The sequence below is a fragment of the Myotis yumanensis genome, unplaced genomic scaffold (assembly GCF_028538775.1).
Source record: "Myotis yumanensis isolate MYYU_CA2020_CCGP unplaced genomic scaffold, mMyoYum1.0.hap1 SCAF_12, whole genome shotgun sequence".
NCBI lineage: Eukaryota > Metazoa > Chordata > Mammalia > Chiroptera > Vespertilionidae > Myotis > Myotis yumanensis.
Window position 1 is genome coordinate 15,449,372 of NW_027223763.1, and position 12,198 is coordinate 15,461,569.

Consider the following 12,198-nt stretch of genomic DNA (forward strand, 5'->3'; position numbering starts at 1 on the left):
ACTGCAGGAAATGTCTGCGGAACAGATTTGAGTGGGCGGTTCCAGCAGGGCCTGGGAGAAGCCCCTGGGATTTGGGTGCTGGGTGGTGAACAGAGCTGACCCCCATCCCCTCCTGCAGCGGGTCAGCCCTCCCCCTTCCCACAGGCCCCCCGGGGCCCCAGAGCCAGCGTCCAGATGCTAAGCCCCAGCTCAGACTCACCTCTTAGCTTTTCCATCTGCACAGCTGGGCCAGATCCCCGCAGCCAGCGTCGCGGGCAGCCAGGCCAATCGTCCCTGGCGTCTTCCTATTTTAGACATCTCGCTGCCTCGGTCCCTTCTAATGTTTCCAGTTAGGCTGCGGGGGGAGGAAAAAGAGGTTACTGCTACTTTAAATGTACTGTATGAAGGAGAGGGCTGGAAAGGGGCCTGCTTGCAGGAGTACCCAGTCATCTAGTTGGAAAAGCCGCCAGATGGAATACAAAAGGAGAAACCCAGACGCTCATGGAGACAGCCTCGGTTCATAAATCAGGTGGGGCCGGGGGCTGGGGGCCCAAACGCCATGGAGCCCGACTCCCTCCTGGACCAAGACGACTCCTACGGTAAGAGTGGCGCCGGCAAAGTGGCTGAGTGGGGATTCAGCCGCTGCTCTGCTCAGGCGGACTTTTCTCTGCTTACGGCAGGAATCTGAGTTAAGCGGGGAGGTGGGCAGGCAGCTGGGCACTGTCTGGTCTTGGGAGCCCGGGGTAGGGGGCACAGGGCTGCAGGGTCCCGAGTGGAGCCTTGGGCAGCCTCCCTTCCCCCCCCCCCCCCCCCGATTCTGGACATTGGTGTTGGTTGCGGGGGGGGGGGGGGGGGTCGGGGGGAATTCTGCTGCTTCTGTTTTGCTCTTGGCCAAGAAAAAAAGGAAGGAAGTTTGCAGCCCCCCTGCCCCGCCATCGGCCTCCCTCGCTGTCCGCAGGCCTGCTGGGTGCTGTGGGGAATTTAATTAGTGAGATCCTGCAGATAAATATAGATGGTCCAGCAACAGGAATGCTCCCTGTAATTAAAGCCAGGCTGAAAGCGCTCCCCCCTTTGTAGGGCCCCAGGGGCTGCACTGGAAAACCTGGGCTGATGGTTGGGGGAAAGTTGTTTGGGACGGAGCCCCTGCTGAGCGCCGGGGGCAGGGACTGTAAGACTGGGAACAGCTTGGCCGGGGCAGTAGCTGCAGGCTTGGGGCTCCAGGGGTGCAGTAACTAAGACCCTGATTGCTCAGCCGGCCAGGCTGAGGCCCGGGGGCTAGGAGCCGGGCACACTCTGGATATCTCTGGGCAGCGCAGAGGAGGGAAACAGGAGGGCAGGAGTGTGGCCGAGGGACTGAGGCAGGGTGTGGGGGCAGCCGGTTTGGGGGCTCAGTAGGGAGAAGGCCCTGTCGGCCTCGGAGGAGAGGTCCAATGGAGAACTGGCCTCACCCCAGCTTGGGCTGGGCGTTGGGAGCCCAGGTCCTCCTGGGACCGCAGTGCCTGCTAAGAAAACTGAGTTCTCTTCCCTCCCCTCTTCGCCCCCGGCCAGTCTGGGCACAGATTCAAGGCCAGATTTCCTTCCTCCTGCAGGAGCGCAGCTCTTTCCAGGGAGAGGGGCCCTTTGCCACGTTGGGAGCTGCAACCCTCAGGGGAGCTTGGCGAGGCCCAGCCTGTGGCCCTGGCATCTTTGGGCAGCTGGGTGGCCATTGGACACAGCCGAGTGACCATTCAGCCCCATCTCCTCTCCCCACATGCCAAGCTGTGTGCTGGGGTCAGGGGTGCAGAGATGAAGGACTCGAGGCTAAGAAATAGTTGGTGCTTAGTGAATGGAGGGAGGAAAGAGAGAGAGGGAGGGAGGAGGAAAGAAGGGAGAGAGAAGGGCCCTGGAAGAGGTCCAGCCTCGAAGGGGAGACAGACAAATGATCGGAGACTGGATTGAGAGTGATGAGCTCCCCGGGGGCGCCTGGGGAGATTGTCTGGGTGTGTGACAGGCCTGCCTGTCTCCAGGGCTGTTCCCCTGGGCCTTGGCACAGGGGATGCTTGGATGCTGCCCCTTGGAGGGCACAGCACCGTGTCTGGGGGAACCAACCCATGACTGAGCAGTGTTCCAAATCTCCATCTCCCCACCTGGAACCCAGCGATGTCTCGGGAACCCACAGCCCCACCTGCTGTCCCAGGTTGCCTTCTGGCAGCCTCTGTGCAGGGCAAGGCTGCTGCCCTGGAGACGCAGCTGCCTCCGTCCTAATTGAAGGGCCCCGGGCACAGAGCACCCCTTGTCTTCACCTGCTGTGGGAGCCTGTTGCTGACCTTCTAGAACAGTGGTTCTCAACCTTCCTAATGCCGCGACCCTTTAATATAGTTCCTCATGTTGTGGTGACCCCCAACCGTAAAATTATTTTTGTTTCTACTTCATAACTGTAATTTTGCTACTGTTATGAATCGTAATGTAAATATCTGATATGCAGGATGTATTTTCATTGTTACAAATTGAACATAATTAAAGCATAGTGATTAATCACAAAACAATATGTAATTATATATGTGTTTTCCGATGGTCTTAGGCGACCCCTGTGAAAGGGTCGTTTGACCCCCCAAAGGGGTCGTGACCCACAGGTTGAGAACCGCTGTTCTAAAAGCTGGTCAGGCAGTGAGGTGCCTGGGGGCTGGGAAGAAGAGGCACAGAGACAGAGAGGACATTGGGAATTGTCAGGCAGGAATGGAGGAGCCCAGGTTCTCCCAGGGAGTGGTCCCAGGTCTAGCCAGCAGGGGTCTGGCTTCAGGGCTGTCTGGGGCCAGGCCAGCAAAGGAAAACTGTGGCCTCAGAGTCACTTGTTTTCCGGGTCCTGGTTCTACGTTCATTCATTTAATAGCTGCTATTCTCAGGTCCTGGACTAAGTTCTGGGGTTGGAGAGACAAGTCAAACCTTGTCTCTGCCTTTGTGACATTCCCGGGCTACTATGGGAGACAAGTAAGCACTCTGATGAGGAAGGCCAAGGCACTGTGGAACCCTTAACCTCACATGTGGAGTCTGGAAGGCTTCCTGGAGGAGGTGACTCCTCCACTAAAGAAGTAGGTGATGCTCCTTCATGAAATACTTTCTTCACCTGGCTGCTGGGATAGGCCGTTCTCCTGATTTTCTCCCACCAATTTCTCAGTCTCTTTTTCTGGTTTCTTTTCTCAGATGCCTCCCCCTCCCTCACCCCCCTTTTTATCCCCATGGTCCCTTCACCAAGGTCTGCTGCTTCTGCAGCCCCACATGATCTGACCCTTCCTCCCTCACTGGTTCGCTCTCTGGGCTTCCCTCATACTGATCTGACTTTCTGCACACTTATCAAACTAGTTACTACCCCAGGGCCTTTGCACATTCTGTTTCCTTTGCCTGGAGCACTCTTCTCATTTTTCACTAGTCTAACTTTGCCTCCACCTCCTCCCAAACTCAACCGAAAAGTCATCTTCTCAGAGAAGCCTTCCCTAGACCATGTTCCTCCAATCCATCCATTATATCCCACCCACTTGGTCTCTTTCCCTTTGTAAGACATGTTCCTCTTTGCACTGCATATCATTGTATATGTGCACGTTTCACTGCTGTATCCCCCGTCCCTAAGGTCTCTGACAGCTGTTATCCCCCGAGCATAGCTGTCTGGCATGTAGCAAGCATCCAACAAATACTTGCTGAAAGAGTGAGTGGATGAATCAGTTCGTCCAAGCAGAGGTGAGGAAAGGCATTCCAGGCAGAGAGAACAGCAGGTGCAAAGACACGGAGGCTGGAGAACTTGGGAGAGTTCTCCGAAATGTCCCGTGAGTGTGATGCTTTTGGTCAGGGGTTGGTGAGCTGAGCTCTTTGGGGGACCCTCGGTGGGGACAGGGTTGGCAGAGGCAGAGCTGGGCGTGGGGCTCTGGGCACCCTTCCCTGATTCAAACGGAGCAAGACTTTCTTTAGTCTGGTGGACATCCTGCGCTCGAATCCCACTCAGCAGGTGCTCAGAGGCCGAAAAGAGTTGGTGTGGAGCCCTGAGACTGTGTGAGGAGTCGGTTGCCGAGGAAGGGCCGAGAGGGAGGCCTGACAGTGGGCCAGACCAGGGAGCAAACTTCGCCCAGCAGAACGTTCTCTCTCCAGGTCCTCACAGGGTCCTGCCATCCCCACTTCGCAGATGCCACCTCCCACCTGTGCACTGCCAGCTGCCCTTGGAGCCTCCCCAGCAGGGCACCTGCAGTGTTTATCGCCTGGTGACTGGCCTGACTCCCACTTAAGATCCTGTGATCCTGGAAGGAGGGGCTGTGTCTTATTTGCCATTGTATCTCCAGGGTCCTGCAAAGCGCCGGCCCTGAGAAGGCGCTCAGTACACATTTGCTGGACCAATGGACGAGCGAAGGAATGAATGAGTGAGTGAATGAGTGAATGGTATTCATTCTGGCGTTGACTTGCTGCATGCCCCCCAGGCACCCTCCCCTCTCTGGGTCCTGTCTCCTTAGCTGTCAGTTGAGGGTGCTGTACTGCATAACACCGGAACGTTCCAGCTCTGACCCCTGAGATTCTAAGTCTGACCCAGCACTCGCATCCGCTTCCCTCCCTGTGGCCCGAGCCCCATCCAGCTCTCTTTGCCATCGGGTGGCCTGGACCACGTCCCTTCACCTCTCAGCCTCGTTTTTTTTGTCTGACAAATGGGCAGACTCAGGCCTGACCTGCCTGCTTCCTTGGTTGTCCTGGGGTTTCAGAGCAGTGACAGAGGTTAAACCATTTTGGCCGGACACCTGTTGCGGGGAGCCTGTGGCTCATCGAGGAGAGAGTTGGGCTCAGAGAGATGCTGCGTTAAACGCTCTGGAAGAGGTCGGTTGTTTTGGAAATCCTGGGGGTGGAGGGGGCAGCTCAGACGCTTGTTTCTTCATAGCGATAACCAGCAAGGACACCTGCCCCAGCTGGGGCCTGAGGCCGGGCAAGTGGAGGTGATTTTGTAAATTCCCCGCTGCTCCAGGTATCACAACCGGTGCTATGTACTGAGTGCCCACCGCAGGCAAATGCTGTGCAAGGGTTTTTATGTCTGTGCCCGTCTGCTAAGGTCCTCACAACAGCCCAGGTAGATTGCTGTTAGACCCATTTTCCAGATGAGGACACTGAGGCTTGGGGAATTCAGTGATGGCCAAGACCAGACAGGGAGATCAGTGATTCGAACCCAGGTTGCTCCAGAGCCCTGATACTTACTTTGCGGCGCTGAGGGTGAGACTGGGCCGGAGCTGCCTAGAGGCCCTCTGTCTGCCCACGACAAATCTGGCCTCCCCGGGAGGGTTGTTGGAGGAGTTTAAGGGACGAGCTCGACGTGGCAGGAACCGCAACTGGAGGCGATGTCAGCTCAGTTGAAAACAGCGAGCACAGAAGCCGCCGTAACGGGATAGGGTCAGTCTAAAGAGAGGGCTATTTTGGGCTGGAAGCTGTCAGGAGGCCTGATGTCACCACTCCCAGGCCCTTCCTGCGGGAGCGGGGAGCTGAAGATGTCATCAGGCGGGTCTGCCTCAGCTGGTAACAGACAGACAAGAATCATAAAGTAAGAGCGTGTGCCAGGCCACATGCCTCCCATTCATCACCACCGCTCCTTTCCTCCAACCCTGTGAGGTTGGTGTTACCGTTCTCAGGTCAGGGATGAGGAGAAACGTTCAGAAAGGCTGAGTGACTCACCCGAAGTCACACAGCTCGTGAATGGCTAAGCTGAGAGCCATGTACCTGAGTCCCACCCCAGAGCCCATGCTCTGAACTCGTGCCCTTCTCTGAGGCTGGGAGTGTTGGGACAGAGTGCTGGGAGGTGGGCACTGTTCAGGCTGCCCTACTCCTCGGGGGCGAGCGCCTGGGGCCTCCTCCTGGCTCTGCCACTCAACTAACTCAACAGGCCCTGGGCCAAGTCCTGGGCTCTCAGCAAGCCTCAGTTTCCCTGTCTGTGAGATCGAGGTAATGATGCCAGCCTGGACGACCTGGAATGGGGGAGGAATGCCAAACTCAGGTTCCTTCCATCTCACTCTAGGGCTCTGTCCTGGACCAGCTGCCTGGGCCCTGGGGCCTGATGGAACAGAAGCCACACTCCTACATGAGGTCCTTTCTCAGGTGAAGAAATGAGGCCAGAGAGGAGGAACAGGGACCCCATTTACTGAGCTCTTCCTATGGGCCTGGCTCTGAGCTAGGTGTTCCGCATGAAATCATTGAGCCTTACTGAGGGAGTAACAACCCCATTGCTCAGATGAAACAACTGAGGCTTAGAAAGCAAGGCTGTAAGCTCGTGGGGGCACTGCTGATTGAAACCCAGGCCTCCCAGACCCTGTGCTTCTGCCCACCACTCCGGGCTGCCCATTTGCTTTCCTAGCCCCCAATCCTCAGCCCAGGCGAGCCTCAGTCCTGCTGGCCGGCCACGCCTGAGCCTCTGACCTTCCCCAGCCGGGCATGTGGATGAGAGGTAGAGCCCCCCTTCTTGCCCCACAGGACTCTGGGAAGAGGCTAAATCAGGAAGACTAGTCAATAAAAAAGAACAACGAGGCCAGCCAGGGAGGGGCTTAAATCATCTATGCACCCAAGTCTGAGCAGCTGGCTGCACAAGGCCGGAGAGTGAGGCCCAGGAGGGCGGGAGGGCCACCCCTGGACTGGGAGCTGAGCCAGGCAGAGCCGGGATCAAGCTTGGGAGAGAGGATCTGGTGTCCGCCAGAGAGAGGGGCTCTTGGTAGGAGGAAGGAGAGGCTCATCCAGGAGCTCCTGATGTTTAGAAAACAAAGATATTTCACCCTCGTCCTCTCACGGGCTCTGGTGGGCTCCCTCCTGAACTGTGAGGGTCACACACAGCACAGCTGGGGCTTCCCGTCCTCTGCACCTCCTGTGGCCTGGGCCACGTGGCTGTCAGCCTCGGTCTTCTCATCACAGGGTGGGACAGTACTAGCGACCTCACCATGCTCCCACTCGCAAGCCCAAGGGAGAGGTCTTCAGGGCCCTCCTGTCCACCCCCCATTACGAGATGGGAAAATGGGGGGCCTGAGAGTTGAGGAACCAGAACCACTCAAGGTCCATTTCACCTCCAGAGTGGTCCTGAAATCTGCCCTGATTCTCCATCTCCCAGCCCCACCTTAGGCCAGGCCCCACCATGGACTTCTTGCCCCTTTCCAGGGCTCCCCTTTCCTCCCCTCCCCCAAACTCATCCTCCATGCACAGCCAAGGGGGCCACTCACAGACATCTTAAAGTCCCACGGGCACCCCACTGCAGCAGGGAACATTCCAAACTTACTAGCACAGCTTCAAGTGGTCCATCATCTGACCCCTGGATGATGCCGCTGTCCTTGTCTCTAGCCACACCCCTTCTTTCTCTCCACTTCCTCATCATGAATTACTTTCTGCCTTGAATGTGCCATCTCTCTCTCTCCTCACCTTTGCACTTGCTGCCTTGAATGTGCCATCTCTCTCTCTCCTCACCTTTGCACTTGCTGTTCTCCTGCCTGGAGCACTCCCCCCATATCAGCTCTCCCCCCTATTCCTCCCCCAACCTGGACGCTTCTGTTCATTCTGAAGTTTCAGTTCCGATGTCACCTCCTCCAGGAAGTTTTCCCTGACTACCTTGTTTGAGCCTCTTTAGGTGCCTGTCTCCACCTCTGGGCTGTGAGTTGCTCCAAGAGCCAGGCTGAAAACTGGGAGGCTAGGTGGGGTGGGGTGAGGAAGGAGGTCAGGGTGACCTGTCAGGGGAAGTTGGCGTCCACATTGAGAGGAGGACACAGGTAGAAGAGCAGATTCTGGGAGGGAGTGGGGAGTGATGTCCTGGGCTGGTTGTGTCTGAAGGGTTTTCTGTGGGAGATACCTGTGATGGTCATCTCAGGTGTGGCCTCCGAGAGGCCCCAGTTCCAGCGTGGAGGACCGGAGTGTCCAGGGCCTTCCCAGCTGCACCGACAGCACTCCCTTTCCTAGGCTCCTGAAGACTTCACTCAACTGCCCAGCCACTGTCCTGCCACCTCCCCCAGGAAGCCAGCCCTGACCAGCTTCTCTGGTTCCTCCTTGACTGTGCCCTCTTGGTCACACCACCTCTAGTCCTAGGACATCTCACAGACTATGCCTTGGAGCCTTTGAGGTGGGGCCACACTCCACCATCTCTTACAGACTCCGCATTGCCCCACACAGGGATTGACACACACAGAGAAAAACCTTGCACAGAGCAGCCTCAGCCAGTGGGATCCTGGGGAAACCAAACAGAAGCCCAGGGAGGCTTTGGGTCAGATTGACATGGGCAAGCAGGCGGGAGAGGCAGGCAGAGGGAGGAGCATTTCTGTCCAATCTGGAAGCGTGAGCCTGGATGGCTGAATCCTCACAATTCCCGGCCTGAGGCTCCCTAGCCGGTGACCTACATCCCAGCCCGTGTGTGTGTGTGTGTGTGTGTGTGTGTGTGTGTGTGTGTGTTTGCACGCACGCGTGCGACCACGTTCCCACCCTGTGGTTGCACAGACTGTGCCAGAGCCAGTGGGTCTGTGCTCCAGGGATCACAGTTCCTGCAATGGCCGGGGGTGCCTGTCCCTCAGCCCCACCCCACCTCTGCTCAGGACTCTCTCTCTCTCCCTGGACCCAAATCTCGGATAAATGGCCTCATCCTGCCTTTGCGAATGTGCGATGTTAGCGGAGGTGGCTATGGAGGGAGGGTACTGAAAACACAGCATGAGGCTGACCCGCAAGGTGGCCAGAGGGGTCAGGAGGGAGGGCCAGGCAGGTGGGCTCTGCATCCTGAGGCCTGGGGTTGCCGGGGGCAGGCCCGGCTCAGGAGCCCTCCGGGGGCTGTCCCAGGTCTGCCCCTGGTTTCCCTCCTGGTGTTTCCCTGGGGATGGGAGGGTGGGAGTGGGGTGGAGATCCTTCTCTCCTGGTGAGACTGTCCTTGACCAAGTGGCTGTGCCAACTCTATGGCCTGGAAGTGAGGGCACCTACGAGGGTGCCTGCTCTAGGCCCTTTATTCCCTCCTTTTGCCAGCTCTGTGGGTGAAGGAAGGGTGGCTGTACCCCTCTTCTAGGGTCTCCCCAAGACTGGGCGGGCCTCTGGCAGCTTGGAGGGATAGACGGTGCCCATTTGGAGCCTCTCTATTACTCTCTCTCTCTCTCTTTCTCTCTCTCTCCCTCTCCCCCCCCCCCCCCCCCCTCCCTCTTGCTGGGCCTGCTCAGCTCCCAGCCCTACCCCCTCGCTTTGTACAGGGATCCTTCTCCTCATTCAGTGGCACAGACTTAGGCATAGCACGGGGTGAGTGAGCTCGAGATCCCACAGGGCCCAGCCTGCAGCCTGAATGGCCTGTGCTCCAGCCCTTGTCCTCAGCCCCTCGATGCCGACATCAAGCCTCATCCCTCAGCTGACCTGGGGCTCACTGGGTGCCAGGAAAACCTCCACTAACACAGACGCAGGGCTGAGGGCTGAGCTGGGGGGAGTAAGGGGACAAAAGAGCTTGTGTTTGGGGCTAGAACCTTCCCTCCCCCCTCAGCATGGGGTAGGGGTGGGGGGTGCATTGGGCAGTGATCCAGGCCAAGAGGGGCTGCAAGGCTCGGGCAGGCACTTGTCAGAGCAGGGGGGTTCGGAGAGAAGGTGCTGGGAGGGGGTGGGGAAGCTACCGTCTGCCTGTTCCTGTTCACAAACAGACGCTGTTCAGGGGCCATGAAACCAAAGCATCTCAGCCAGTTGGATGGAGTTTTGACCAGTCATCCTGGGGGTGAAGGGGTCAAGGGCTTTCTTCCAGGCAGGGAGGGGGAGGCAGGCCGAAGTGGGAACAGCCAGCAGCCCAAAGCCTTTCTGCTCCCCTGTCCGCGGGCTGGGTCTCAGAGGGATCCGGGGATTGGAGGAGAGTGTTGAGTCGGGGGCAGGGACTGAGGAGGTGGCAAGGGTGCCAGAGGCCCCGTTTTACCATCTCCCCAACCCCAACCACATGTGCAGCCAAATGAGCTCCTAAAATGCTTGTTGAGCCTCCCGGTCTCTTCTGCTTAACACCTCTACTAGCTCCCATGAGCCTCAGGGTCAAGTTCACAGCCCTTGGACAGCCCCTCAAGGATACTTACCTCACCTAACCTGCCCTGGTCCCCGAACCCCACACTCCAGCCAGACCGAGTAAAGGACAACACCTCAAACACTCGGCCTCACTAGCCTCCGTGTTTCCCACCCCTCTCTGCTGAGCCTGGACCCCTGCCTCCTCCTACACTGGGCTGACGTGCCCCTTGGTCACCGCTGCCTCCAAGAAGCCTTCCCAGCCCCCTGGGAAGTGAGGACTGAGGATAGGAGGGTGGGAGTGGGGTAGAGATCCTTCTCTCCTGGTGAGGATCCCACCCTCCCACCCTCCCAACCCCAGCCCTCAGTGAGTGGGTGCCTGGTGCGTTGGTGGCACCCCAGGATCAAACTGTCCCTGTGTGACATCTGTCCTGAGGGCATTGCCCATGTCATCTGGTTTCTCTACAGCCCGAGGCCTCGAACGGCAAGCTGGGGACTAGCAAGCATTTTGTGAAGGAAAAGCATGTGTTTAAAAAGGGGGAGTAGGCTGGCCTTAGGGACACTGGGGAATGTGCAGGTTAGACCGACCCCACAGCTGCTTGGAGAAGCAGGTGTCGTGTCTCTGTGACCACACTCCCGGGCAGCTCATTCACCCACAGGCAGTGTCAGCACAGCCTGGCCTCGACGACAGCCCCTCTCAGGCGTGGCCCTGATGCCACCACCAGGCAGGACAAGAGGTCCCTAGGGGGCCTTTAGTTGCCCACACTGCACTGTGGGCCTCCCTGGCCATCTGTGGAGCCCAGATTCCTGGGTTCTAAGAACCCCAAGAGCCAATTGACTGTCCGGGCCGCTGGTTTCCACCTGTCAGAGGAGCCCTGAGCTGGCAAGGAGGTGCCCACAGGTTGCCAAATAGGGGAGACCGCCCTTTCCCCTAACACTGCTCTGCCCAGAGCAGCTCACGTTCATCTGATGTGAACATTGGGCCTGCCTGAAATTGTCCACAGAACCTTGGAAACCAGGGTTCTGAGGCTCAGTCCACCTCCTTCTGGACCACATGGGAAGACCAAGGCCAGGAGAGGAGCAGAGGGGCAGAGCCAGGCTGACCCCCTGGCCCTCCTCCACCACCGCAGCCTCTGCTGAAGGCATAAACATATGAGTGAATGAACAGGAATCTGAAAGTAGGTTTTGTTTGGGAACATGCAATGACAACAAAGGACACTGGGTTTCTGGGGCGAGGGGTGGGGGATGGGCACGGAAGAACTGCCCCAGAGCAGGCAGGGAAGAGCAGAGCTGGAGGCCCGGGGCCCTGGGTCACCAGGCACTTAGTGTAACTCCACTATGCCCAGCCTGTGCACAGACCCCACACAGGCTTCCCGGCTTTAGCCAAGGCAGCCCTAGGTGTAGAACCAGAATCTCAGGTTCGAGTCCCAACTCCTCCTTTGCCTCACTGTTGCCCTTGGCCACATCAACCTCTTCTTGAGACTCAGAATCTTTCTCGGTGACGTGGGGCCAGCAACACCCCCACCCCAGAGTAGTAGTGAAGGTTAAAGGGGAGCATGGAGCAGGGGTTGAACAATTCCTGGGGGGTTCAGGATCCTTCCTTGTATGTGAACACGAGGAAGTTCATGGTCTAAGGCTCACATTTCAGCTGTGCCCCTTACTAGCTGTGTGACTTGAAGCAATTTCTTAACCTCTCTGCCTCTGCTTTCCCATCTATAAAGTGGGATAGTAGTAGCACCACCTGCCCCATGGGATGTAACGAGCTAACATGTCAGGTGCCTAGAACAGGGCTCCCTAAGTGTTTGTTACCAATATTTGTACTCACACGACAGCGGAGACTAGGTCTTACCGAGGAGCGGCCCCCAAAAGTGGAATAAAAGAAGATGAGACCATGAATGAATGGAAGGAACATTCGGGTTCTCCCAGGGAATGCCTTGTGGTCCCAACCACCCCAGTGCTCACCCACCAGAGCTGTCCTCCATTGTGGGAGACCCCAGCCCCGCCACCAGCTCCCTATCTCGGGGCCTCTCCCGCATTTTTCGGTAAATGCAGAGGTAGGATTCCGTTTGCCCCCAGATGGCTTGGGGTGATAAAGAAGTAACTTCAGCCTCCTTGAATCAAATCTTCTCTCCAGAACGTGAAACAAACCTGCAAATTGGAATGGCCCTGGAGCTGACTGTTCTGGGAGGGCACCTCCTGGCATTAAAACTAAATTACCCGCAGATCAAGGTACCTCTGTTATTAGCAAAATCATTCCCT

The 12,198-nt window shown here is 57.5% G+C and overlaps 1 protein-coding gene across 1 annotated transcript in view; it reads left to right on the plus strand.

The window, feature by feature from the left end:
- The first annotated feature begins 327 nt into the window (after positions 1 to 327).
- The window catches only part of DAB2IP (DAB2 interacting protein), a 177,956-nt gene continuing 166,085 nt past the window's right edge, over positions 328 to 12,198 (plus strand). Inside the window, exon 1 of the mRNA XM_070430834.1 lies at positions 328 to 578. Coding sequence (XP_070286935.1) covers positions 539 to 578 — 40 coding nt within the window. The 5' untranslated portion in view covers positions 328 to 538. The remainder of the gene's footprint in view (positions 579 to 12,198) is intronic.